Below are 26,151 nucleotides of genomic sequence, written 5' to 3'. Positions count from 1 at the left end.
TTTGCATATGCAATATCTCTGCCACAGTACATACAATCAACACGAAACTTGTGGTGCTCGTTCGGCATGCGGCTCTGAAGCTCACTACCAAATTTGGCAAAGATCGGCCATTAGGGGGCGCTATAATCAACGTATACATGTTTTGGCCCTTTTACTCAATTTTAATGGGATATTTGCAATGGAAATGTACCACAGACCTTGCAGTTCACACTTCTCAATATTTACTGACGTTTGCCTCTTACCGTTAGGTTTTAGTTTTTACTTTTGCGTGCTCCTTTGGTTTTTTACAATAAAACAAACATCTTAACCCACCTGACAAAGTTTCTACAACCTTCACAGTGGACAAATTCAACTCTTTTCTCTCACTTTTTCAATCCAAAATCTACACCATTCATAGGCGGCGATACCGTGCAATTAAACATTGCAGTTGGTGCTAAGTGGAGCGTCCGTCGTAGCGTGATCGGTTACGTCGGTGGCATCGATGCTTAATTTCCCACGAAGCACCCACGGAGGAAAACATAAATCGGCGCCTATGACGCCATTTGCAACAACTTGACCACCACACCTGCCTCCCCCCTCCACCCTCTCGGTCACTTTCTCATTTCTCTCCGCTGTACCCGGCGGTCAGGGGGGTTAAGAAGTTTGTTTGTTGTAGAGCATTCTTAAAGGTGGTCCGTATAAGCATGGAGGTGAACCGTCGACCGCTACGTTTCCAACGGCGACGTACCGCAGACGTCGCGGCTCGCGCCTCTCGACGTTTACCTCCCCGCCGCCCGGCTTCGGGTTCCGCTTTCGCGCCTTCCCCCGGGCGTCGGGGGCGACTGGCTTGGGCCCCGTCATAACTGCTTGCAGTTCTAGTTTAATGTAATTTCCACACACACACACACACACACACACACACACACACACACACACACACACACACACACACACACACACACACACACACACACACACACACACACACACCACACACACACACACACACACACACACACACACACACACACACACACACACACACACACACACACACACACACACACACACACACACACACACACACACACACACACACACACACACACACACACACACACACACACACACACACACACACACACGTCTTTGCATCTTCAGATTTTGTTTTAAACAATATAAGCCTTCAGACAATCAAACCAAATGTTTTATTCATCAGTTTTCACAACTTCTTAATGTCTCATGTTACAGATTCTTGTTTGTGTTCACTAGTTTGGTTTTAATGTCAGAATGAAAAACCAGGACTTTTGTGAAATAAGTAAATTAAAAATCCAGGACATTTCCGATCCAATGTGTGGAAAAAAAGCTTCAGACTTCAAAAAAGTTACCAGGTGGTTACCATGACAACAGATGTAATACTTTCAGAATCCTTGCAGACCGTTTCATCTCATGTACCTGGTTTAAAGGAAACCGTGTGTCCAAATGCACACAAAAAAAAGGAACAAAAAATGTAATCCATAAAGATGAAAAATGTGATTTGTGATCAGCTGAGCGTCGACACGAAGGTTTACAGGCTGCGTTTTGTTGACGAGTCTTTGAGACTTTAGATGAGTAGATCCAGAAAGATCCAGTTCTCGTCATTCCTGAATTTGTAACAGTTTTGATCCAGCAGGAGTAAATCTCTGTGCCAGATGTTTAATTAAAGTTAAATGAAAGAGTTGAAGAATCATTCCTCCGCTCTGCAAACTTAAACCACACTTTATAGCGGCAACCAAAAAAACCTGAAGAAACTGGACCTTGAAAAACACTGCTGGGATTTTTTCGGGGTGGGGATTGGAGGGAAGGTGTTTCGGGGATCGGGTCTTTGGATGATGAAGCTTTCTCGTTTATTTCTCTCCTGATATATAGAAATGCGGGTCAGTCGGTTCGCCCTCATTTTAAACCTCGTTCAGAGTCACTCACAGTGTTTATGCAAGAGAAGCCTCTCTGGATTGTCCGCCATTTTGTCTTTGACATCATCATCATCATCATCATCATCAGTCTGTAGTTGTGTTCTGTTGAAGCGTGCTGGATCAGCAGTTCAGATTAAAGGAGGAGTCCGTCAGTCCAGCTCTGACCTCCACAAGACAAAACGTGTGACATATTTCAGCACCTCGCTTCTCCTCGGACAGGAAACGGAAATCAAACTGGGAAGTGCCAGTCGCAGTATCGACTCACACCAAGGTCGCGATCACATGGAACGCGTCTCAGAACGAGCCTGAAGCGTTCGTGTTCATAAGGTCAATTAATCTCAACGTGCCTGAAAGTATCAGTAGAAAACTGCACTTGTCGAACCATTTTTTTTAAATCTGAAAACCGTTGTTTTTGAGCGCTTTTCACTTCGGTAACACTTTATAATAACCATCATTGATTAGTTAATGGTTATTTTACTGTTAAGGTTTACTAATTATTAGTAATGTTATCATTTATGTTAATGTATCATGAGTTTTGTGAAATATAGAATTACTTAATAAATGTAGTTAATACTTTGTCAGTGTTAATTATTTTGTAAACCATCTATAAATATTTTGATGGATAACATAAAATTGCATCTAATGCTTTTAATTAGAGCCCGACCGATATATATGGGGGCCGATATTGTCCGCCGATATTAGGCATTTTCCAAATTATTTATAATGGCCGATAAACGAATATTTAATAAATAAAATAAAAACGGACGAAACACCCTTCAACCATGTTCTGAGTGTTGGCGTTGCATAGTTTGTCCACCAGAGGGCGCTCTATAACGTCCCCGTTGGCAACACTCTTTAATTTTTTTTTTTGTTGTTATTGTGTTTTTCTTCAAAGGACTTTAAGTTTCATATTTTCATATCGGCCGATATCGGATTTTTAAATCACCAAATATTTGTATCGATATCGGCCTTAAAAATCCTTTATCCGTCGGGCTCTACTTTTAATAATTAATGATTAATAAGTGGTTTATAAATCATCAAGGAACATGAATGTGGCCCCATTAAATCTTTTTGGGTGATCTATAAAAGAGATGATTGTTTTTTTTGTGCAGTGATAATAGCTAAATAACAATAGATGCTTTACAAAGTATTAATTAACCATTAACAAGGTATTATAATCATTAGTTGCCACTTCATTATATCCATCCAAACGTTTACTGCGGGTTGTAAGTGATTTCTTAGAGGTTTACAAATCATTTGGTAATCATTGCCAAATACTTCATTTAATATATACTGTATGTTATGTGTGCTGCAATAAACTAAAAAAGGAAGAACGTCTTTCTAAATGTATTTAAGGGAAACTCTGAACCCTCAACTCTTTCTGTTGTAGCCATGCTTAAATCTTTCAGAGAAAACTAAAAAGGTTCCCATGTGATCCCGACCTCAAGTGTGTTCTCGGTCTCTGATGGGATTAAATTGCGATACATGTTGATCTTCGGCACCGAATCAGCTTAATAACTGAACTATTTTTTGTCTTTTCTTTACTCTGTATCTTTACTGAGAATTGGGTGGAGCTGCTTGTTTTTTTTTTTCCCCTCACCAGGAAGTTAAAGCTCCATGTTTCACAGTAAAATATTAGTTTTTCATTGTCACCACTCCTACAGGATGTAACCAACCAAGTGTACTGAACTGTACACACTGAGATCTGCAGCACCAGGACGGTTTATAAAAAGTCTCTACAAGTTGAACAGACTTCTCGACTTCTTTGCGTCGAGGGTGTCGCTGTTGTGCTGAGTTATCCCGCAAAGCTTTGAACGTTAAATGTGTGACGTGGTCAGGTTGTGGTTCTGCAGCTGGTCTAGGATGGCGGTAGGGGCCGGGTCGGGTCACCGTCTCTGCTGGCTGTAGACGGGGAAGGCCAGCGTGACGTTGAGCGAGTCATTGTGTTGGACCAGTGAGGTGTGCTGGTAGTGCAGCACCAGCTCCTTCAGAGAGCCGTACAGGTTGTAGGGCTCCGCAAAACCAAAACCGGTGCCGGTCTTGTTGATGACGCAGTGTTTCACCTCTCCGTCCACACTGAGGGAGACAGAGACACAGAGATTAGATGAATCACACAAGGGTTTGTTAAATCCAGAGGAGCTTCCTGACATCGACACTGAATTAAAAATAACGTCTGGGGAAAAAAAAAAAAGGTCTTACACCACAGAGCAGGCGTAGCAGCCCGGCTTGCTGCTGTCTCGGACCAGGAAGGTCCCGTCTCTCTTTCCGCGGAGCAAAGACTCGGCCTGAATGCGGTTGATGTTTCCAAGACGCCACAGACGCTCGTCATGATGAGGAAGATCCTCTTCATCCTCCACCATGCTGTACTCACTGAGGGAGGGGAGGGGTGCACAGAGAACATGTTAGCAGGGGACAACAAGCTTACACATTATCATGCTATGATTATTATTGTAGGTAGAGAACAGACAAGATGCTGATTCTCTGTGTTTACAGGTTGAAAGGCACCCCCTGGTGGCTCAACAAAATAAATATGCTAATGATGACCAGAGCACTGTGCTGTTTGCATGGCAATTTACCTTTTAGTCTATTAGAGGTGGAGTCAGCGATTCTGGAGAAAGATTGTTGATATTTGAACTTAAGACCTAAACAAATACACCCTTCCCGTCAGTGATCCTTCAGAAAGTTAGCATGTGCCAGATTTACAATCCCTCTCGCTCCCACTGCCTTCCTCTTTATACATCCATGTTCATCCATTTTCTTCTGTTTCTCATTTTAAGAGCCAGGGTAAAAGTGTACTGATTAGAATTGCAGCCTCCACCTTTAATATGTGAATTATTTTCTAGATTAATTGTTCAGTCTATAAAATATAGTGGAAAATGTCCAGCACAACTTCTTAAAATAAAAGAATGTAAAGATATTCACTTTATATGCCAGAAGACAAAAGCTGGAAATCTGCCTTTTTTTTTTTTTCTTTTTGCATTTTTGCTTGAAAAATTTGAACCTGTTGTCAAAATAGTTGCCGACTAATTTTCTTTTGATTAGCTAATTGATTAATCGACTACTTGTTTCAGCTCTAGTTCACATTTCCCTCTGAAAACTACTGTACTCACAGTAGGGCTGCACGATATGAGGAAAATAGCTATCATACTATTAGACCTTCCATTTTAATATTTAAGCTGTTAGACCTGGGCCTCTGCAATTCTATCTGCAGGTGGATACAGGACTTTCTAACAGGCCGCCCCCAGACAGTTAGAGTTGGCACTACATACTCAGCCTCTATAGTGCTAAACACTGGAGCACCTCAAGGCTGCTGTCTCAGTCCTCTATTATACAGTCTGTATACTTATGATTGTATTGCTAAACACCCCACTAATAGTATTGTGAAATTTGCAGACGATACTACTGTGACAGGACTCATTGACAGCAATAATGAAACTGCCTACAGAGATGAGGTGAGTAATTTGATCTTGTGGTGCAACAGAAATAATTTGTCTCTCAGTGTGGGGAAAACTAAGGAGGTCATCATAGATTTTAGAAAGAACAAACCCACACATACACCTGTCCTTATTAACAACTGTCCAGTTGAAACTGTTAACACCTTTAGATTCTTAGGCATCCACATTTCAGACACCCTCACATGGTCCTTCCATATCAGCTGTGTCATTAAGAAGGCACATCAGAGGCTTTATTTTCTGAGGTGTCTTAAGAAATACGGTATGTCCCTTAACATTCTACAGAACCTTTACCGCTGTACAATTGAAAGTATACTGACAGGCAACATTGTAGTGTGGTTTGGCAGGGCTTCTTCACATGACCTTAATCTTCTACAAAAGTAGTCTGCATCTAAAATCATGGGGGTTCCACTTGAATCGCTCAAACACATTTACTGGAAACGCAGCACTTCCATCGGGGAGACGTTTGCAGAGCATCCCAACGCACACAACACGTTTTAGGGATAGTTTTTACCCCCAGGTAGTAAGGTTATTGAACGATAGCACAACAGGTTTGGATATTCTTAGATGTTTTAAATGTTATTATGTTTTTAAAATTGTTATTATTGACTGGTGCTGAGAGAGATTGCCAAGGCACATTGTATTTCATTGCTGTGGTACTTCGTACTAATATGCATATGACAATAAACATGAACTTGAACTTGAATCTAATTGCGATTACTTTGATATTGCGATTGCGATATGATTCACGATATTTGAGGGAATGATCAATTTTGTATCATTATTCTCATTTTCATTGAAAAATATTAAAATGAAATTGATTATAGTGTGATTTTTGCGAGGACTTAGTCTGGTGTATACGATTTGTCGGCTGGGACGTCTCGGCAGCACCACAATAATTAATTCAGAATGGTTTGACTAATATGACTAATTGACTAATATATATACCAAAGTGAGGAATCTCATAACTCTCAACCATCCAGATACAGTTTATCACACTTACTCCTCTGTGGTTTCGTTCTTCAGGCCGAGCCACTCGTTGAGTTTCCTCTGACGAACTCCTTTCTGAGTCAACCACCTGAAACACAGAGTGCACCGCAGTGAGTATAATTGCTGTGTTGTACCATGCAGCTGTCTTGTGTTTCTGAGTGTGTGTATCTTACATGAGGTACTGGTCCCTGGTCTTGCGGAGCTGGATCAGGTCTGGTTTGATGCTGTTCATCTTCTTGTCGATCTCTCTGTAGTCTGCGGCCTGTTTCTTTAGGTCCACCTCCAGGTGACGCTTACTGTCCACGATCTCACTGATCCGAGACTTCAGCTTGTCGTAGTTCTCCATGATCCTTTAAAAAAGACGCAAAATCTTAAATCATGTCTTTATGAAACACTGAAAGAGTGAGGTGTACTTCAAACAATCCAAACGCTCTTCTCTTCTGCTGTTTTCCAGCAGTCAACACACACATTTTGCATACTTTATTTGATGTAGCGTTTTGGTGTTTAGCAGTTGTTAGCAAATGTTATTCTCCAGCACAGATAATAAGACTTTGCTTCGTCTCTGATGTTTTTAGCTAAGCATCATCGATATAATTTGTTTTCTTCCTGAATCACGTCACCTTCAGGGAACATGGCAGGAGCAGATGGTAGTTTGTGGAGAACCAGGTTAAACATACAGAAGGCTAGAATAACATTATTTCACATCCAAATATGTAACATTGAATTACCTTTTATAATGCAAAATGGGACTATTGCCTTAACATTTATTATACAATTATTGTCTTTAATTTTGCTAAACTGTGGCTGCACAACAGTTTTCTTAAAGCAATTGTTATTTATTATTTATATATACATTTATTCATTCATGTTGTTTTCCCGTTATGACTGACTGTCAAAACAATTAAATAAAGCTCTATGGCATTCATTCTCTGTATGTATTTGTTATATTATTATATTATATATATTATTATACATATCACATCCATACAGAGTTAGTAGTATACAGCTGTTAAATTATATATATATATATATATATATATATATATATATATATGTCGGATGCTTTTAGTGCGTTTGGGCCTTTAAATGTACAGGGACGCCTGCAGGTCCATCTGACTGGACAACAAACCATTTTTCTTCGGACTAAATTTATTGCCATGGCAACTTGGGCTCCCTCACATGTGTGGTCGTGTTTTAAAAAGGTCTCCGTCAGTTGCCATGGCAACACAACCTACCTCTGAATCTCTTTGTCGTTGCCCTCTCGACGAAACTTCTCGATGTACTCTTTGCTGAAGCGCTCCTGAGTCTGACACTGCTCCTCGAAGATCTTTATGGTCTCGTTGAACGCCTCGATGGCCGTCCTCTTCATCTGGATCTCCTGGGGTTGGAAAATCTGTTGTATCTTATCCCTGGTATTTCTGTCATTGATAAATGATGATGTATTATTATGGATTTAAGTACAAATGAGCTCCACATTTACCAGCTGCAACATTAAAGTGATGAACACATTAATGCATCAATAACTATAATACAATAATATAATATATATTATTCTGCATAATGAGTACTTTTACTTTTGGTACTCTAAGTATAGTTTGATGCTAATACTTTTGTACTTCTACTAAAGTAGAACTGTGGTATTACTACTTTTACTAAACAAATGAATATGTAATACAAATGAAATGGCTACAATTATTGTTGTGCTTTGTTTTTACTTCTTAATGTTACTTTTTAATGATTGATGATGATTATTTGTATTACATGTGTTTGTGTTTTATCTTTGTTCCTTCAGCGCTTTATGCGAGGCAACAATAGAAGCAGAGGTGTATATCTAACATCTGTCTGAGGAAGCCTGATGTCGGGAACTAGCAGAGTGCAGTATCGTAGTGTACTGTCGTGTACCTGCGAGGTTCTGGTGTACTCCTCGTACAGTCTGTCGTACTCTCGGTTCTTCTCCTGGTACTGCAGGTGATACTCGTGGAGCTTCTTCCCCACAGCTTCAATACTGTCCTCCTTCACCACCTGGTCCTAAACAACGACAACATCCAATCCAATCAGATGGCTGCACAACTGACCAACCAACACAACACAGCCAATGGGTTCAAATGGTGGACGGACCTGCTGGTGTTTGGAGACCGGGTAGAGCAGCTTGACGTCCAGTTTGGGGTTGTACTGGGCGAGGGACTCGTGGCGGTAATGGTTGATCAGCTCCACCACTGAGCTGAACGTCAAAGGGTCCGAGAAGCCGTACTTTCCCTCCCGGTGGAAGATCTTTATCAGTTTGTTGTTGCCTCCTTTCCTGAAGGTGGTCAGAGAACATTTTTCCATTAAACCAAACCATCCTTTATTATTATTATTATTATTATTATTATTATTATTATTATTATTATTATTATTATTATTATTATTATTATATTATTTTTTTGCCCTCGAGTCCGAGTCATTTGATTTTGAGTATCTACCGATACTGAGTCCCGATCCGATACTTCTATAATAATTCAACTTTATAATACCTCCAGACCGCAGACATACTCGCGCTTTTCGCTTCAAGCTGCTTCCGTGTTCTACTTTGCCGGCATTTAACCAATAGCGTCTCTGCAACAAAGTGATGTCATGCCGCACGCGTTGCTGTTTCTGTGTGGAGTCAAAAGGGTCTAACTCTGTGCCACCGCATAATTATAGATGTGTTAAAAAATAATATATTTATTATAAATATAAATATAAATATATAATATAAATATATTATAAATAATATATATACATATATATCCGAGTCCTGATCGGGAGGTAACGTCCGATTCCGATCGAGTTTGAAACCACATGATCGGGCCCGATTTCCGATCGCGTGATCGGATCTGGACATCCCTAATTATTATTATTATTATTATTATTATTATTATTTTTATATTTAATTCCATTCAAACTGATGTCTGACATCAGACAGGCCTCAGGGGACTAAAAGATTTACTAGTTTTGATCTGCACACACTATCATAAACAACGTCACCCTAATGAAGTATTTGCGGATTGAAGCTAAATATAACATAAGAAGGATTTTACATTTCATAATTTTCTGATTTAGCAAAGCAGAATCTGATGTTAGCAGCATAATAATAATAATAATAATATACAAACACGTTATTTATACTTAAAGGTGCTCTAAGCGATGTTGGGTGACGGCACTTCTTGTTGACGTTCGAAGTGTTGGCAAACAAAACGGAGGCTAGCTCACCCCTCCCTCCTCCTCATCCCATCCTCTCCCCCCCCTTCCCCCACCCCCAAATCCTTCTTGTCGGTTATTGGCTGGTTATGTTTGGTGGTGCAGGTTGGCACAGTTTGTTTTTTTTGCCGTTTGTGGAGCCTGGGCTGTCTACAGAGACCGTGTTTTTTTACAGTGTGTTCAGTGGACAGGCGGATAGCAAGGAGATGTTTGCTGTATGTGACAAAAAATGTTGTAGCCTAAAAAATGCATGACATCGCTTAGAGCACCTTTAAATATTTACAAATTACCAGACTGATTGCAGCTTTCAATTTAGAATCAAAATATAACATTAAACCAATGTCATAAATACATTAATAACAACTTTATTTATAGAGCCCTTTTCATACAAGATAACTAGCTCAGTGGTTTAAATAAAAAATGCAAGACATTAAAACCAGGAAAAATAAAAAATGCAAGACATTAAAACCAGGAAAAAGACAGTAGATGATAAAAACATATATATAAATAAACGTAAAAAACAGAGACCATAAAGAATAATAAAAATATGAGGATTAGAACAAAATAAGAATGCCAAGTTAAATAAATAGGTTTTCAGTGGTGGTTTAAAAATGTTTCCATTGTTTCCATTCCATAATTTTCGGACATAGTTAAAAAAAAGCTGCAACACTGGGAGTCAATGGATGAAGCTAAAACCGGGCATAAGGTCTCTCCTCCTTGTTTTAGTTAAAAGTCTAGCAGCACAGTTCTGAATATGCTGACATTTTTTTCAATCGACTGTTTTGGAAGATAAGTAAACAGAGCATTGCAAAAATCTAATCTATTTAAAATAAAAGCATTAATACGTTTCAGCATCTTTATGGGAGAGAATGGCCACTACTTTGGCAATGTTTCCTATGTGATAAAAAGCTGCACCTCTTTTATGTGTGCAGTAAAATTAAACTCAATATAGAATATTCCACTGTTACCAAGATAATTTAAGGCTTTGAATTTAGATAGCACATTTCAGATACTAAGAGTAGTGCAAGTGCAGGTCTTGCTGACACGTTGCATTACAGATACAACAGGTTTTTTTAATGCTTCTCAATTGTTGCATGACATGCAGATTTCTGTGTATGTTGTGTTTTTAAAATATATACTGTAATTTCTATGTAATATATTTTAAGTTTATGGGTACCTAAATACCTGGTTGTGTTTGAGGAGACGTTGATGGAGGACTGTTTAGATGTGAGTAAGGCAACAGTGTTGAACAGTTTACCTCAAAGTCAGAGTGTAATCTCCGTGCATCTTAGTGGAGGCGTCTCGAACCAGGAACGTACCGTCAGCTGTGTCTCTCAGCTTCTCATTAACCTCCTCTCTGCAAACACACACACAGAAAACACAGAAGGAATAAGGAAGTATTCAGATCGTTAACTGAAGTAAAATAATGAATACCACACAGTAAACAATACTCACAGTAAAAGCCTTGCGTTTAAATAAGCATGTCATTTAGTTAAAGTATTAAAAGTATAAAAATGTCCCCCTGTGACCGTAGATTATTATTACTCATGCATTCTTGTAAAAGCAGGATTTTACTGTTGTAGTTGGTTGAGGTGGAGCTCATTTAGAACTATTAACTAATGATTGTTTTCATTATGGATTAATCTGCTGATTATTTTCTGCATTAAATCGAATAGTTTCTTTGGTTTGTAAAAATAGTGAAAATAGTGAGAATTGGCGTCACAATTACCCAGAGCCCAAAGTGATACCTTTACAATGTTTGTTTTGTCCAACCAACATTCCAAACCTCAACATTATCACTAATGCATTACAGTTATTAACATTATTAATGCGTGCATGTGTGCGTTAGTTACCTGGAGATGTCTCCCCAGTACCACTCAGCATCCTGCAGAGAAATACTGTTGTTGAAACTACAGGAAGGTGCTGGAGTTGAAGACTTCACCGGTTTAGGAGGCAACGCTGCAACGAAGCGAGAGACGCAAATTTCATTTAACGTCATCAAAAATTCTTCTCTGTTCTCTTCGTCAGTGTCTGTGTATGTGAGCTGAATCAATCGCTACAAACACAGCTTTCAATTATCTGCACAATCATTCTGAAAGTCTATTTTAAAATAAAGACTATTGGAGCAAGTGGAGCGACTGTGACAAGCTAATATCGGCCGGTCTGATGTATCAGATACACCAGTGTATATGTTGGCTGATCAGTATCAGTAAATGTCAGCAGAGAAATGGACATTTTACAGTATAAAAATAAACGTATCGGTGCGCTCCTGTGGACATTCTATGTAATGGAGACTGTTTCCAAATGACCTCAACCCTAATTTGTCATTTCTATACTGCAGGCTCCTTTTACTTAGCAGCTAACATTCACACCGCTACCTGCAATGAGCTAATACCGGCTGATTTATCCATCTAGCTCGAGCCTGAGGCATCCTGCTAGAGCGGCCCTGTCAGACACAGGTGACACGGTCAGCACCAAGACGAGGGCAAAGAGGGAGGAAACGGTAGACTTTAGTGGCAGGGCTTATTCACACTGTACAGTGCCAGAGGTTGCGACAATGGGGAAAAAGAAGAGTGAAAATGTATTACAAATTAAGAGAAATACGGGAGAATTGTGACCCCAGCAGAAAACCAGAAGAGGTTAATGAAAAATGAGTCTCCGGGGGAAATCAGGATGGTTGGCAAAACGGCGTACATTTTTTTATCATGAGATTAACGTTCTTTTTCGCCTAGCAAACTTTGTAGTGTTTTTCACATGCTGTTGCAACAACTAGTAACGTTAGAAAAACTACAACACCACACCGGCTCTAGCTAGACCGGAACCAAAACAACAGGCACGCCGCACACACTTGTTTGGGCTTGCGAGCCGGCCAAAGAGTAGTAGGCTAACGTTACGTTTTGAGTGGATGGCGAGCGGGAGACGCCGAAATGGATGCCAATAAGATTCTGAATGGAAAGTTTACTTTTAAAAAGTTGTCGAGGGGGACAGTAGTTTCATGCATACACAGCCTGTACGACATGGAGAAAGCAGCCCAACTGGAACTGCTGCAAAGTGCTGCAAACGCTGTCTCATTAACCGGTGATCACTGGACGTCAGTGAGTAATGGCAACCGGTTTTTGGACCATTTTGTTTGTACTGTATAAGCAAAGTGTTAGTGTTACATCTCAGTTAGGTTAGGTACTTGTAGGAATTGTGCAATAATGACAGATTCACACATTTTTCTTTTCTTTTTTTTTTTACAGTAAATAAATAATAAACAATTACAAATCTTAAAGTCAAGTTAATAAAATAACTTTCTTTGCATTCATTTGTTTCCCAATTAAGATACACTGGTAAGAATGGCTTTCCATTGTTAATATGTACTTAAAAACAGTTTTGAAATGCAAAATAATAGAATTTTATTCATGTGATAAAACATGCGATTAATCGTGATTAACTATAGGAATTTGGCGATTAAAAAAATTAATCATTTGACAGCCCTAATTTTTAGTATAGATTTTTCTCTTTTTTCTCTCTTAAATGTATAGCATGCTTACTAGTATATTTGACTCTTATTTTGTAAATGTATACCAATTAAAATGTACTGTTATATTTGTTGTAAATTGTCCCAATCAGCACATATTTGGGCCACGACTGTCGTAACCCAATTTAGGTCACTCCTATCAAAAAGTTTTATTTTGTTTTTATGTTGAAAGTCATCCGACATCCCACAGTGAAGGTGGAATTAAACCAAAACTTCTCTGGGTTGCACACCAGCGAACGTTGTCGTTCAGACAAATTTACATATGTTTATACTTTGTAACGTGGAATAAATCCAAATACAGAAACCCGTTTTACTCCCGTTCCAGTGTGAACAAACCTTTACATCTGTGAAACAAAGAATTTGAATCCATCAACGTAATGGATGGGACAAAGACGGCGGGGAATTTATGCAATGTTTCCACTGCATGGTACAGCATTGATTGGACATCGTGCACAAACACGATATTTTTAAATAGCCAGACTTCCGTCAATAGCAACTAGAGATGCCACGGTAAGGACATTTTCACACCGGTTAATGAACTGGTGACAACACAGCTGTTAGCAGTTACACCGGACATCTTTCAAGAGAAGATATTCCTCTGTACAGCAATAACTTTTGATCTTCTGTTGCAAATAGCGGATGCAGCTGCACCACGTTCCGGCTGCGAGGCAGCCACTGGAGTTTACAGATTGCCTCTTTAGCATCATCAGGTTTCTTTTTAGTATTGTGTTTAAATCTGAAATATTGACAAGTATTTTGCTTTGCCACAAAATCCTTCAAATCCACTGCGTTTTTTTTATTCACTCGACCCAGATTTTTTTAAAAATATGGCAGCTAGCACAACTGCAAAAGGGCAGACGTTCCTGCGTTTGGTTGCAGATGAAAGGATTCAGCAAGTGTCGCGTTGAAGATGATGTCATGGCAGTTTCACGCTATGGCGATCAGCTGAGAATCCCGCCTACACTATCCGCAGTGGAAAACGCAAAGAGTGAATTGAGTCGAGTAGCGTGCTACTAGTGACACCGCTACGCCCAAAATCTTATAGAAAACATTGAGAAAACTTCCCAACAGGATGTTGGATCAACCAATCAGCTTGCTTGACGCATAGAGATTTGGGAGGCGTGAGCATCGGCACCTCTGCGACCAACTTTTACCCACAACATTGTTCTCTGCGTAGGTGTAAAATGTTTGCATGCATCTTTGGAGAAAGCATAAGGTTTTTTATTAAAAAAAAAATACCTTGAATATATAAAACACATGATGGAATTTAAATCATTAGTTAACAAAACACCATTTTACAAAATGGCTCAGCACAATCATCAGAACACTAACCACAGCCATGTAACCCGTACTGACTCAGACTGCCACCAGGTGTTGGCTCCCTCTACACAGCTCCAGGTTCAGGTCTGAGCTCCTACCTGGACTCTGCATGCTAATGTAGCAGAGGAGCTTGTCTCGTCCCCTCAGCGGCTCAGCCTCGGCCCTGCCGCCCTCCTCTCGCTCCATGTCAGCCTCTAAACCTTCAGCCACCTCCATGCCGCTTCAGAGGTGAAAAACCAAACCCGGATCCTTCTGTTCTGGATCTCATGATGTCCTGACTACAGCTGATCCTGCCTCAAAAAAACTGACGTCATCTGGGAGGAAACAGGTCCGGGATACATTCTCCTGACTGAGCTCGATCTCTCTGTCTTTTCGACTATCACTCTAATATAAAGACACACTTGACTGCACTGATAATCTGCAGGATTTACTCTTTTACTGCGCTCTCTCTGCACCTGCAGGTCGATCTTTTATATTTTCAGACTTCTCCACAGTGAAACTACCAGCCTGGAGAAACCTTTCGTTTTGAATTGATCCTAAATCTGCAGTTGTCTTCAGCATTTAAAGATTTAAAACGACGCAACTTTCTCTGCATCTGTCTCCCTCTCAGAGCCTCGGTTCAAAGCTCAGGAGAGCAGCTTGGAGATGTGTGACATCACCGTTGCCCCCAGCCAATCCTGCGATGGCAGTGATATCACCGCGGCAACACCCCCCCCCCTCCCTTCCCATTCTCTGCTGCATCTTTACTGTGTGGAAGGATGATGTCATCGTTTCAGCTGCGGCTCGGTCTGACCGACTGACTGATCAACACATTGACTCAGAGACTGACTGGATGAATGAATGAATGAATGACACAATGAGTTACTGCTCATCGACTGACCCAATAATTAATAGAAATAACAGTACAAAAGTATTAGCATCAAAATATACTTAAAAGTACCAAAAGTAAAAGTGCTCATTATGCAGAATAGTATACATTATATTATTGTATTATAATGATTGATGCATTAATGTGTTCATCACTTTAATGTTGCAACTGCTAAAGGTGGAGCTCGTTTTAACTACTTTGTTTTAATTCTGCTGCTTCTGTCTACTGTGGTATACACAAAGGATGAGCCCTCAGAGGATCACCAAAGTTATTACAGTTCATCCTGAGGGGAACACCGATTGAGATATTTCAGTCTGGATCAAAGTGTTGGACCAACCAATAGGCCTGTAACAATTATTCCACAATTGTCTAATTGTCAATTATTTTACATAAGCACGGTTTTCTTTTCTTTGTTTAACCGCAATAAACTGCTAACATTAGCTCTGGTCTTAAGGTGTATGACTGGTAATTGTTGATTTTGTTTAGATATGCCAAACTGTAATTCTTTAGTAAGTGATTATTGGTCGGACTATATTTTTTTACATTATTATTTCAATTGTTAGTTGTTGGAACTTGAGCCTACGTTCATAGCAGCAAAAATGACAAGGGGGGATATTAGAAAAAATGTTTTAGGATAATAAAGAGGCGTTGTTTACTTCACAGGCTGTGTACCTGTGTTATTATATTATCTGGGTCACATAACAGTGATGAAACCAAAAGATGTATTTGGAATTCATTCAAAACTTTAATTTGTTTAAAAAAGTAATACATAAATACATATTTTTAAATTTGACTGAAAGAGACAATTATATTGTTAATCGCAATTATTTCTGAAACAATTAATTGTACAGCAAAATTTGTTTTTTTTCTGACCGATAGTCGACCCTCATTAACCATAAACCGCCAAGCAGGCAATAGAGTCTCAGTTCACCTGCTTGGGACACTCTTGACATACTTTCCGTGCTCCGCGTCTGCGGACAGCTGCGGACTTGAACCGTTGCGCAGCCACTATGTTCTGCGCATTGTCGTGGACACATGCAGCTACTTTCCTGGAACCACTTGCAACCGACACAAGTCTGCAGAACAAATGTCCGAGCCTGTCTCTTCACCGCATCCACCTGCGAGGTTGGCAGCTGTGTGTCTACCAGGCATACTCTTGTGTGTAGGACGGCCAATTCAACCTGCCAGTCCTCATCAATATAGTGCCATGTGTCACGTGGCTCTCCGCTGTGAGCACCATCCAGCAGAGAGCCACCAACTTAGCAGAAGCTTAAGCGTAAGAAGCTTAAAACTTGCTAGTGCAAAGTTAGAACTAGCAGGTTGACTAGCAGTTTGTATAGCCCATTTTCTTTTACAATGCAAAAAACAATGTTTTAATAATATTGTTTTTAACTTAGTATTATTCGAGCAGAATTCCTAGTATTGGTTAAGGGTTAAATGGTTAATCGTTAAAATCCCTAGCTTATTATGTTAGAAATGACGACGATTGTCACCTTCAAATTCTTCAGACTCTTTATGAATAAAAACTCCATAAAGAGACAGAGTTTTACAAAGAGGTGAAAAAGAGAAGCAGCAAATCAAAGCTTGCGAAACCAAGCTGGTTTCAATTGAGCAATGTTATCAGCTGGGAACCATTTTCATTTTTCAATTCCAGTTTCAACACCAAAACCAAAATGTTTTATACTTCATATTGACGAATATAAACACTATAGATTATCTATTAAAACTTGATTTTATATCACCAGAAGCAGCCGCACAACAAAATTAAGTCTAAAACTGTCAACTGTTAAATCAGGAACTATATGATCAACGAATGTGTCGACAAGGTTATAAATCTGAAATTTTTGGCTTTAAGCACTTGAATGCTTTTGATAATATGCGCTACAAACACACAAAACAACTTTACAGCTCTAATTATTGACAAATACTGTCACTGTAAATCACTGTTATTACATAACTATTTATTCTTCTGTCGCTCCATAATCTCATCGGGATGAAGAACGTAACAAACGCATTTGACCCTTTAGACTGAGCAACAGCTGTGACTTGTGACAGTGACACAGATCCAGTGTGACGATGCTTCACGGCTGTTAGAGGAACTGAAAGTGTTTTTACCTAGAATATTAAACATATGATACTGGATGATGTAACACAGTAAAGTGCTCCTCCATTAACTGTACTCAGCCAAAGATTGTTTGAGGTAAAAGAAGCATCACTCTGTAACAACACTGTTGTGGTTTTGTAGTTCCAACAACTCTCTAGGCTAGAAAAACAAGGCTAATGTAATGAGAGGCATCCGCTGTACACAGAGATAGGTCACAAACAAACTGAAGGCACTAAAAGAGCAGTACACTAGGGCTGTCAAAATTGGCCAAAACTTCTGTTAGAATATTCCTTCTAAAAAAATATGTATATATTTGAATATATATTTTTGCGCATTATGCCCATACGAGGACAAACCAATACAATGGGAAACATAACTACTTGTATAGGTATATTTATTTGAACATAAACAATTATTTTTTGTAAAGGTCTACGTACACCGTACAAAATAAACTAATAAAATGTATGTAATAAAACAAATGTGCAGGAGGCAGGACATGACACAGACCGCGATCGTGTATCTGGTTTGTAATTTGGTCTTCAACAACCGAGTCTCTTGAATTTGTCTGATGATTTCGGCGTCAGTCCTTACCCCTAGAAATTCCTGAATCTCGTCTTCTCTCTCCTGTTAGGCATTTTCGTGGCCGTATTTGTGTTGCTTCTACTACGCCCTCGTTGTTTGATTACTTCCGGTAGCGCCAGCCGCATGATAAAAACGCCATCAACACGCCCACTCACTCGCTGTGAATTCTCTGGGCGACTGGCTGGGCTCAATCGGACCTTACACAGAAAGGGAGCTTAACGTTTCAGGAGCAGCAGCCCAGGCCCGCGCTAGAACATGTGAGGCAGACAGACGCGGTAGTGCTGCTTTTTTCCCCCCACAATTGAATATTCATTTTCATATTGGAATGTCTTGCTGTTTTACAATCCAAATATATATTCAAATTGAAAATCTTCATTGACACACCTACAGTACACCTACGTTTATGACCACAACAAAAACCAGAGTGGTGTTAGGCTGGGGATCTGTGCAACAGTAATTTCAGACACACACTGCTCTCGCTAATCCATTCCGCTCTCATCTAGCTCCGGTCGCACAGGCAAGCGAACAAACGCCATCGCCAGCAGAAATGATGGAATTACATGTACTGAGGTCGGTGATATCATGGCAAATGCTTTGCATCAATCAGACATTTTGATGCTGCTGTCTGAATGGACTGGAATGTGTTATTGTGTGGAATTAGGTAACTGGTATGGATAGCTCCCGGGTTGTGATCCAGGTCGTATCTGTACTGTCATGACCACAGAACACCACGTGTTGACTGGCTTGGTTTGAATTGACAAAAGGTAGGATTTAGCATGGGACAGATAACCCTGGTCCGACCCTGGTCACTGGTGTGAAAGATGTATAACTGATTGCATCACGTCAGTTTCAGGAGTCACATTCTCCCAGTTCAACTTTTATTGATATCATATCAATAAATTAGGGATGCACTGAATCCAGATTCTTGGGGTTCGGCCGAACACTGAATCCACTGGTTAAGATTCTGCCGAATCCGAATACCAAATCCAGAATCCATCTATCATTTTCCCAATTGCTGCATGAATGGCTTTGGCTCGTGGGTGATCTGAGGCCCACTGTTTGTTCGGTGTAGGACTAGCAAAGCTGGTAATGGTGGTCTGGTTAGCAAGTTTTTAGCTGTGACTGTCCTTCCTTTGCCGTACCTGAAGTTCCTGCATTTTGGCTGCTGTCTGTAGATTCCTTCATGCACATCTCGTATTCTTTCGGATGTTTCATACGCAAATGGTTTAACAGCAGCGATGTGTATTGTTTAGGGTCCTTGTCACCACGAGACAAATCGGCATTGCAAATTGAACATGTAGCTCGACTTGAATGGCCTTCTTTTGACTGAAAGTACTGCCAAACAACACTTTTTCTGCTCACGAGTTCCATTTTCACTTTCTCACAGCCTACTGCATTGAACAGTCCACCTACGTAAACACCTTCCCGTAATCAACGGTGGCGTCATTACGTCGACCAGCATAGCGCGTGTAGTGCAAGCGTAGGGTTCGGCAGAAACCGAACCCCGTCAAAAAGCCCAATATTCGGCCAAATCCAAAGCCGAATCCTGGATTCGGTTCATCCCTGCAAAAAATTCAGCTTATAAACTTGACCTTCAGTATTTGGATCAAGTAGCTAGTGGAAAATAAGTTTCGCCCGATTTAGTATCTACAGTTGTTATTTCAATGTGCCAAACACATATTTAATCAGCGTTTAGGTGAATATTAGTATCAGCAGATAATTAATATTAATCAGGACAACAAAAACACACACACCTGGTGCAGCCTGGTTCATGTTGAGCTCGCTGGTTATCAGAACCTCCAGGACCTGAACCAGAGGATCCAGACTGGAGTCAGACCTGAACAGGAACCAGAAACTCAGTCAGAGTCAACATCAACTCACACACAAAAGGATTTAGATTTACATAGACTCAAAGTCTTAATGACAATTACAATAATAAAAAGAATACTAAGATTCTTGGTTTCATTATAGGAAGCTGGTTGTTATTGGAGTTTAATTTTCAGAATGTCAGGACGATAGAAAGACAAACGTGTGTTTATTACTGACCCTGCTGCCTGTCTGAACAGCAGTGGGCTGAAGCTCTCCGCCAGGTTCCGGGGGCTCAGCTGGTTCCTGGCGCTGTGCATACAGAGCCGGGCCAGGTGTCGGACCACACTGAGCAGGGTCAGGCCGTACTGGGCCGGGCAGGTCGGCGAGCTGGCCACCCCCCGCAGCACCTGAGCACAGTCCTCTAGGTCCCGGACCTCTGCAGACCAACACAGTGAACAGTTAACAAACACAGACTCACTTCAGGAATGTTGTGGTGACTCGGGACAGGGAGGCTTTAATCTCACCTTGCACTGCGTGAATCATGTCGGCCTGCAGCGCGGAGGGGAGGACGGGACCGGGCAGATCCAGCAGGAACCGGAACACCCCGTCACACAGAGCCGACACCTCCAGCTGCTCCAGGTCTGAAAACAAACACACCTCAGTTATAAAAAGGGACAGGGATCGTGGCTAAATTATTCACAAAACTCATTGCCGTTACAGATGAAGAATAATCCAGATGTCCAACAGCAGAAGAAGGAGCTTCCTCACCTGTGTCGGCCAGCTGCCGGGTGTCCAGACCTCCTCCACTCAGGTTGCGATACACACTGAGACTGTCCAGACCTGCAGCACCACAGATCAGATCAACAACACAATACATGACCAATCACAAAAACATGATTCATATACAGACAGAGGAGAAGTTGATTCTACTGCAGGAGTGGTTCTCTGGAAATCCTTTTATTTATTTTTTTATTGTTTTTATTTTATTTTGCTAAGAATCAACCAGGGCTAAGCAGCATTTCCCATATTGGTGCCAGTTTTGCAGTATGCCCCAGTTTTGATACCAAACTCTTTTTGAGTATCTTAGTTTTGAGAAATATTACCATGTTTAACCCTTTTCTGATAATAATAAGTGTTTTGATACAATTATCCTGAAAGGATTAGTCGGCAGACAGAAAATGAATAGACATTTTGATAATTAGTTAGTCATTTTTTTAGTCCAAATGAATGAATTACATTATTTGATTAACAAAAAAAAACAGGATTATGAATCTGACCAACTTTTGACACTTGATCTTTCAGATTCTTTGAGGTTCAATACTGGAAGAAGTGACTTCAACAACAGGAACTGCTCAGGAAATGTGTTCCACGTCCTTTCACAAAGGTTCTACGTTTAGTTTAAGTTCACAAGTTATAACCATATTTTGCCAAACACAGAGGTTGTGTGATAATATTAATGCTGTGCAAATTTGCATCTGTGTGTTTCGGGGTCGTATTGGCTGCGTTGCCAATTATAAATAACCATCCATCATATAATGTCAGTAAATTTGAGTACAGACATCACTTCTCCCCCGTTAATTCGCTGCATGAAGCACAAACGTTCGTAATTTTTTAATCACAACAGGTCCCCTGGTAATACTAGTCCCATGTGAATAGGGCTTTATTGGAGACAGATTCAAGTTTGATCTAATCTATCTCTATATACATTATCATCTATCATTGTATGATTTATTATTTTTTATTGAAGTAGATTTTTTATAAACTTAAATGTTTCGACTGATAGTGGTTAATGAAGTCAGATATATGGCAGCATGCCAGTAAGTCAGTGGTAAAATCACTGGTAGGGGTTAGTTACAGTAACTCTGGCTAAGCAGCAACTCAGTGTTAGCCTGACAGTTAGTCTGCCAGCATAAGTTGCCATAGTAACTGAGCTTAAACTATGTTGAATCTGCTTTATGGAACTGAATCAGCGAAAAAAAATAAGGCTTAATTTGGTAAGCTTGCTTTATGGAAAGGGGCCCAGGTATGTTACAGTTTGTTTGTTTGTGTGTGGTGTGTGTGTGCGTGTGTGTGTGTGTGTGTGTGTGTGTGTGTGTGTGTGTGTGTGTGTGTGTGTGTGTGTGTGTGTGTGTTACCTTTGGGCTCTATGGCCTCCATCAGTCTGCTGAGGAGGGGGGGGGCTGTGTCCGGGGGTCCAAACTGCTCAGGGAGGTCTGGCAACATGAAGCCTAAAAAGCAAACGTGATGTTACTAGAGAGTGAATCCTGCTTCCTGTTTAAAAAGTCTGACAAGCATTGAAGATAGGTCGTTAATGAGGAATTTTGGTATTTTTTAACCTGGACCCTATTTTCACATATTTTTTGTGTCTAAGTGACTAATGGGAATAACAATGTTTGAAATTAGTCCAGTATTGAGCAAGAGCGCTGTAGCCACGAAACAGGCTGCAGTGTAATCTTTCAGGGGAATAATTACTGTCAATGTACGTCCACTAAAAGTGCCGTTTTTTCCACCGATTGGTATAATTAGTGTTGAATTAGATGGTGAAGTCTCATTCTGAAAAAAAATCTTCCGAGGTAACTTGTTGTCAGAAGATAATGTTGGACACATTAGTGAGAGTTGGAGAAAGGAGTGCCGGGAAGAGTTTATTGTGTTGGGAGAAGCATAGTATGTGTTATCTAAAATATTTGCAATAAAACAAATTGGTTTGCGCATTTGTGAATTGTGCCAACAAAATGTCGAAGATGTCAAAGTTGAGGCTAGTTGGGCTAGCATACAGCTGCAAATGGATCCTAATACTATTCCATACACTGCGCCTGGCAGACCATCAGGTCTGCAGTGACCATTTGGATCGGGGATCACTACTGCCAGCCAGAGAAGAGAAGAAATAATTTTCCTAAAGAAAAATGCTGTTCCAAGGGTGGAGAGCTGCAGACCGAGCGGAGGTAATGTTATTAACTAAAGTTACTGTGTTGACCTGACATCATTAAGTTACACACAAAGGCATAGCAGGATAACGGTAACTTCTCCATAATGTAGTCAGACACTAACAATCTAAGCCTGTCAGTGGCAAAACCAGCACTTTTAGTGGACAAACATTGATGGTGCTTGATTGCGCCGAAGGACTACATTGCAGCCCGTTTTGCAGCAGGATATTAAATTTATGTATCCATGCAGTTGGAATGAACAATGAAAATCTAAAAGGAGAGTGCTGCTGGTTATTACTGTGATGGTATGATAGCTTTTCTAACCTCTTCCGCAAATTGTGTTTTCACAGTTTCATAATTTATCAAACTGATTTTATTAAAGTAGAAAAGATGCAGATTAAGATAATACATTTATTTTCTCTCTCCGAGCTGCTGCAGTCACTTAAATTTAGACTTCTGTCATGTTGAAAGTGAAACAGAAATGTTTCAGGTCCGACAGTCAGATTGCTGTGAGACCGACATGTTAAACTGCTGTCAGATAAACGTACAGGGATGCAGCTCTGAAAGGGATTTATGATGAAGAACATAAAGCAGATCAGTAAAAGTAAACACTAAAATGGGAATTGACAGCTGGTAAAAAATATATTTAGGAAGCAGCAGCTCCACAGACTTCACAAGAAGCTCAAACTGAGTAAAGTACTTTTATAACAAAAAGTGCACTTGCACTTACTTCTTGCTGTCGGGAGTTTGTACCTTCAAGGTTGAAAGCACTTAATTGGAAGTCGCTTTGCATAATGTATTAATTAATGTAATGTAATATGAAAGCTGCAGGGAGCAGAGTGAGATGGTAACACACCACATCACTGTTGCTACCCAGCTGCCACCACAACACACACATACCATCAAAACACATACACTTCCTGTGTTCTAGTAAGGCTGGTGTGTGTGTGTGTGTGTGTGTGTGTGTGTGTATGTGTTTAACACTTGAAGGTTTTCTAAAATATGTTTTCCATCTCGTGGTTTAGGTAAAAAGAAATTCCACGTACTTGACATTAGTTAGTGAGGTGTGTGTGTGTGTGTGTGTGTGTGTGTGTGTGTGTGTGTGTGTGTGTGTGTGTAAAAAGCTGTTGCTAAGGAAGCAGCTGAAGGAAACTGAAGTGTGTGAGTCACATCGAGCCAATTTTCAGGCTGAAAACAGTTTCTTCATACCAAAAATGAGACTTTCAGTGACAACTTGAAACATCAACATGATTTATGATAAATGTTGGGGGGTATCACGACTCTTCAAATCCACGATTTGATTTTGGATTTTAAGATCACAACTCGATTGAATTTAAACTTTTTTTTTTTCAACATGGATGGCAATGAAAATAGTTTACCAAAGTTGCCAGTGGACAAAATGTTGCCTCAGTCCCCTTTCTTTGACACTTCAACTACTGTCTGTTCAAAATAAATAAAAACAAACTATTTCGTTGTTGTTTTTTTGAACCGTGACTCCTAAACCGGGGTATACTGTTATATATTGTTAATGTATAATGTTTTTAATATCTGGCCACCTCTCTTAATGTCCGATTGATGTTTTGGTACTCACCTTCTGACTCGGAGTCGGTCCTCACAGACGCTGCAGATGGCGGCCTGTGTGGGCGGGGCTTCGGGGTGGGCGGGGACATCCTCTTTCTGCCAATAAACTCCACGTACGTCCCTGGAAAGTCGCCTTTCTCCTGGCAGCCAGAAAGGGACGAGTTAAGAGACGTCTAATTCTCGTTTGTTTATGTTACAAAATGAATATCGAGAAATACATTTTTATCAGATTTTTTTTTAACTCTCAAATACAAGAGTAAAAATCAAATATTGATCAGACTGCATTGTTAAACATAGGGACTTTTAGCTTTGGATCGTCCAGAGAAATTAAAACATTTAAAAGGGCCCTATTTTAACGATCTAAACGCACGGCGTGAAGCGCATGGCGCAGGTGCGTTTAGGACGTGTCCAAATCCACTTTTGCTAGTTTGACGGCGGAAAAAATGGTTCCGTGCGCCGGGCACATGGTTCAAAAGGGTTGTACTTAGTGTCTTCATTAATTCATAGGTGTGTTTTGGGCGTAACATGCAATAAACCAATCAAGAGTGTCACCTCCCATTCCCTTTAAAAGCCAGGCACGTTTGTATCTTGGCGCATTGCTATTATGGTGGCAGATTTGCACCGTAATATTTTTATTTGTAATCTTTTGCATGTTTGTGTGCTGCTGCGCTTCCCTGTGTGTATGTGTGTGTAACAAGCATAGTGTGCACGCGCTGTGCACAAGCCTAGGCGCATTTTACTAATTTGCTGTGAAAATAACAATGAAATGCTGCGCTATTAACTTTAGACCAGGTTTTTGTTGGTCAATGGCGTGATCACTTCCCGCTGCCTCAAGATAGCAATACGCCAAGAATTCACCTGAACACACCTCCCTGTAAGACCAGCACGCCCATGGGCGCAAAGATGGGCGCAGGTGCATTTGCTATTTAAACGACGTGGATGCTGGACGGGAAACTGACAACTGCGTCGGTCTTAAACTAGCAAAGACACTTGCGTCAGTCTTTGCGCTGCGCAGCGCGCAACATAGGGCCCAAAGTCTTAAATTAGCACTGAAACCTTCTGACGTTTAATGGATTAATTTATTAAAATGCCTTTCCAATTGTAATAATTAAATTACATTTATTCAGTCATTTATCAATTAAAAAAAGCAAACATTTGCTACTTTGTTAACTGAATATTACTGTTTTTTAGCCGACAGATCCAACCAGACAGGCTAAATCAAAAGAGAAACTTTAGAGATTATTAAATAATCTTTTGTTGTATAATTGTATAAAGAAGCTTAAATGTCTGGTGGAAGGATTCGTTCTTTGCTGGTCGAGTAAGACAGACTATCAGTTAGGGTGCACAATGAAAGAACATTTGACATTTAAATTGGTAACATCAGAGTCGACAACCTGTCTGAGCCAACATGAGGGGGAGGGGAACCCATTCCTCTTAAAAAGCAGCGACATAAAACAAAAAGTCTATCTACAGTTATACCCAGAATCAGGTGAATATACAAGCAGCTTTTTTTCCACATGAGCAATTTGCGTTGGTGTTTTGGTGCTTAACAGTGACGATAAATATAGTCAGAGAAAATAATTAAGAAGAATAATTAAAGTCTTGTTTCTTTCCAAAAAGGTGAAACAGAAACTTTAATCCTCCTGTAGGTGTGAAAAAGTTATTTGTTTTGCTGTTTGTGTGAAAGAAACTAAGATGAGGAGTTACGGTTGAGTGTCACTGCAGCTTTATTTAAACAATGGTTGGATCGGTTGTTGTTCAGTTTGAGGTCATGACGCCTGACTAATCACCTGATCGATGATCGTATGAATTTCTGGCAGGTCAGAAACTGTCCAAAATGGCTGCTGT

At 40.2% G+C, this 26,151-nt stretch overlaps 1 protein-coding gene across 3 annotated transcripts in view; it reads right to left on the bottom strand.

The window, feature by feature from the left end:
- Positions 1-1,168: 1,168 nt before the first annotated feature.
- Positions 1,169-26,151, bottom strand: part of LOC116056635 (phosphatidylinositol 3-kinase regulatory subunit alpha-like) — a 30,035-nt gene continuing 5,052 nt past the window's right edge. For 2 of the 3 annotated variants that reach the window (XM_031308855.2, XM_035999055.1), the window contains exons 3-17: positions 24,314-24,443; positions 21,934-22,026; positions 20,567-20,638; positions 20,323-20,439; positions 20,036-20,234; positions 19,744-19,826; positions 11,446-11,551; positions 10,851-10,949; positions 8,492-8,672; positions 8,276-8,401; positions 7,609-7,751; positions 6,547-6,723; positions 6,387-6,461; positions 4,131-4,301; positions 1,169-4,007 (exon numbers count right to left, since the gene is read on the bottom strand). In XM_031308855.2, the coding sequence (XP_031164715.2) occupies positions 3,818-4,007; positions 4,131-4,301; positions 6,387-6,461; positions 6,547-6,723; positions 7,609-7,751; positions 8,276-8,401; positions 8,492-8,672; positions 10,851-10,949; positions 11,446-11,551; positions 19,744-19,826; positions 20,036-20,234; positions 20,323-20,439; positions 20,567-20,638; positions 21,934-22,026; positions 24,314-24,443 (1,962 nt within the window). In that variant the 3' untranslated portion in view covers positions 1,169-3,817. Of the gene's footprint in view, positions 4,008-4,130; positions 4,302-6,386; positions 6,462-6,546; positions 6,724-7,608; positions 7,752-8,275; positions 8,402-8,491; positions 8,673-10,850; positions 10,950-11,445; positions 11,552-14,533; positions 15,055-19,743; positions 19,827-20,035; positions 20,235-20,322; positions 20,440-20,566; positions 20,639-21,933; positions 22,027-24,313; positions 24,444-26,151 lie in introns of those variants that run through there. The other variant, XM_035999056.1, reaches the window with a different exon arrangement.

Source organism: Sander lucioperca, chromosome 2 (genome assembly GCF_008315115.2).
Source record: "Sander lucioperca isolate FBNREF2018 chromosome 2, SLUC_FBN_1.2, whole genome shotgun sequence".
NCBI classification, from domain to species: Eukaryota; Metazoa; Chordata; class Actinopteri; order Perciformes; family Percidae; genus Sander; species Sander lucioperca.
This window is presented reverse-complemented; position numbering and strand designations above follow the sequence as displayed.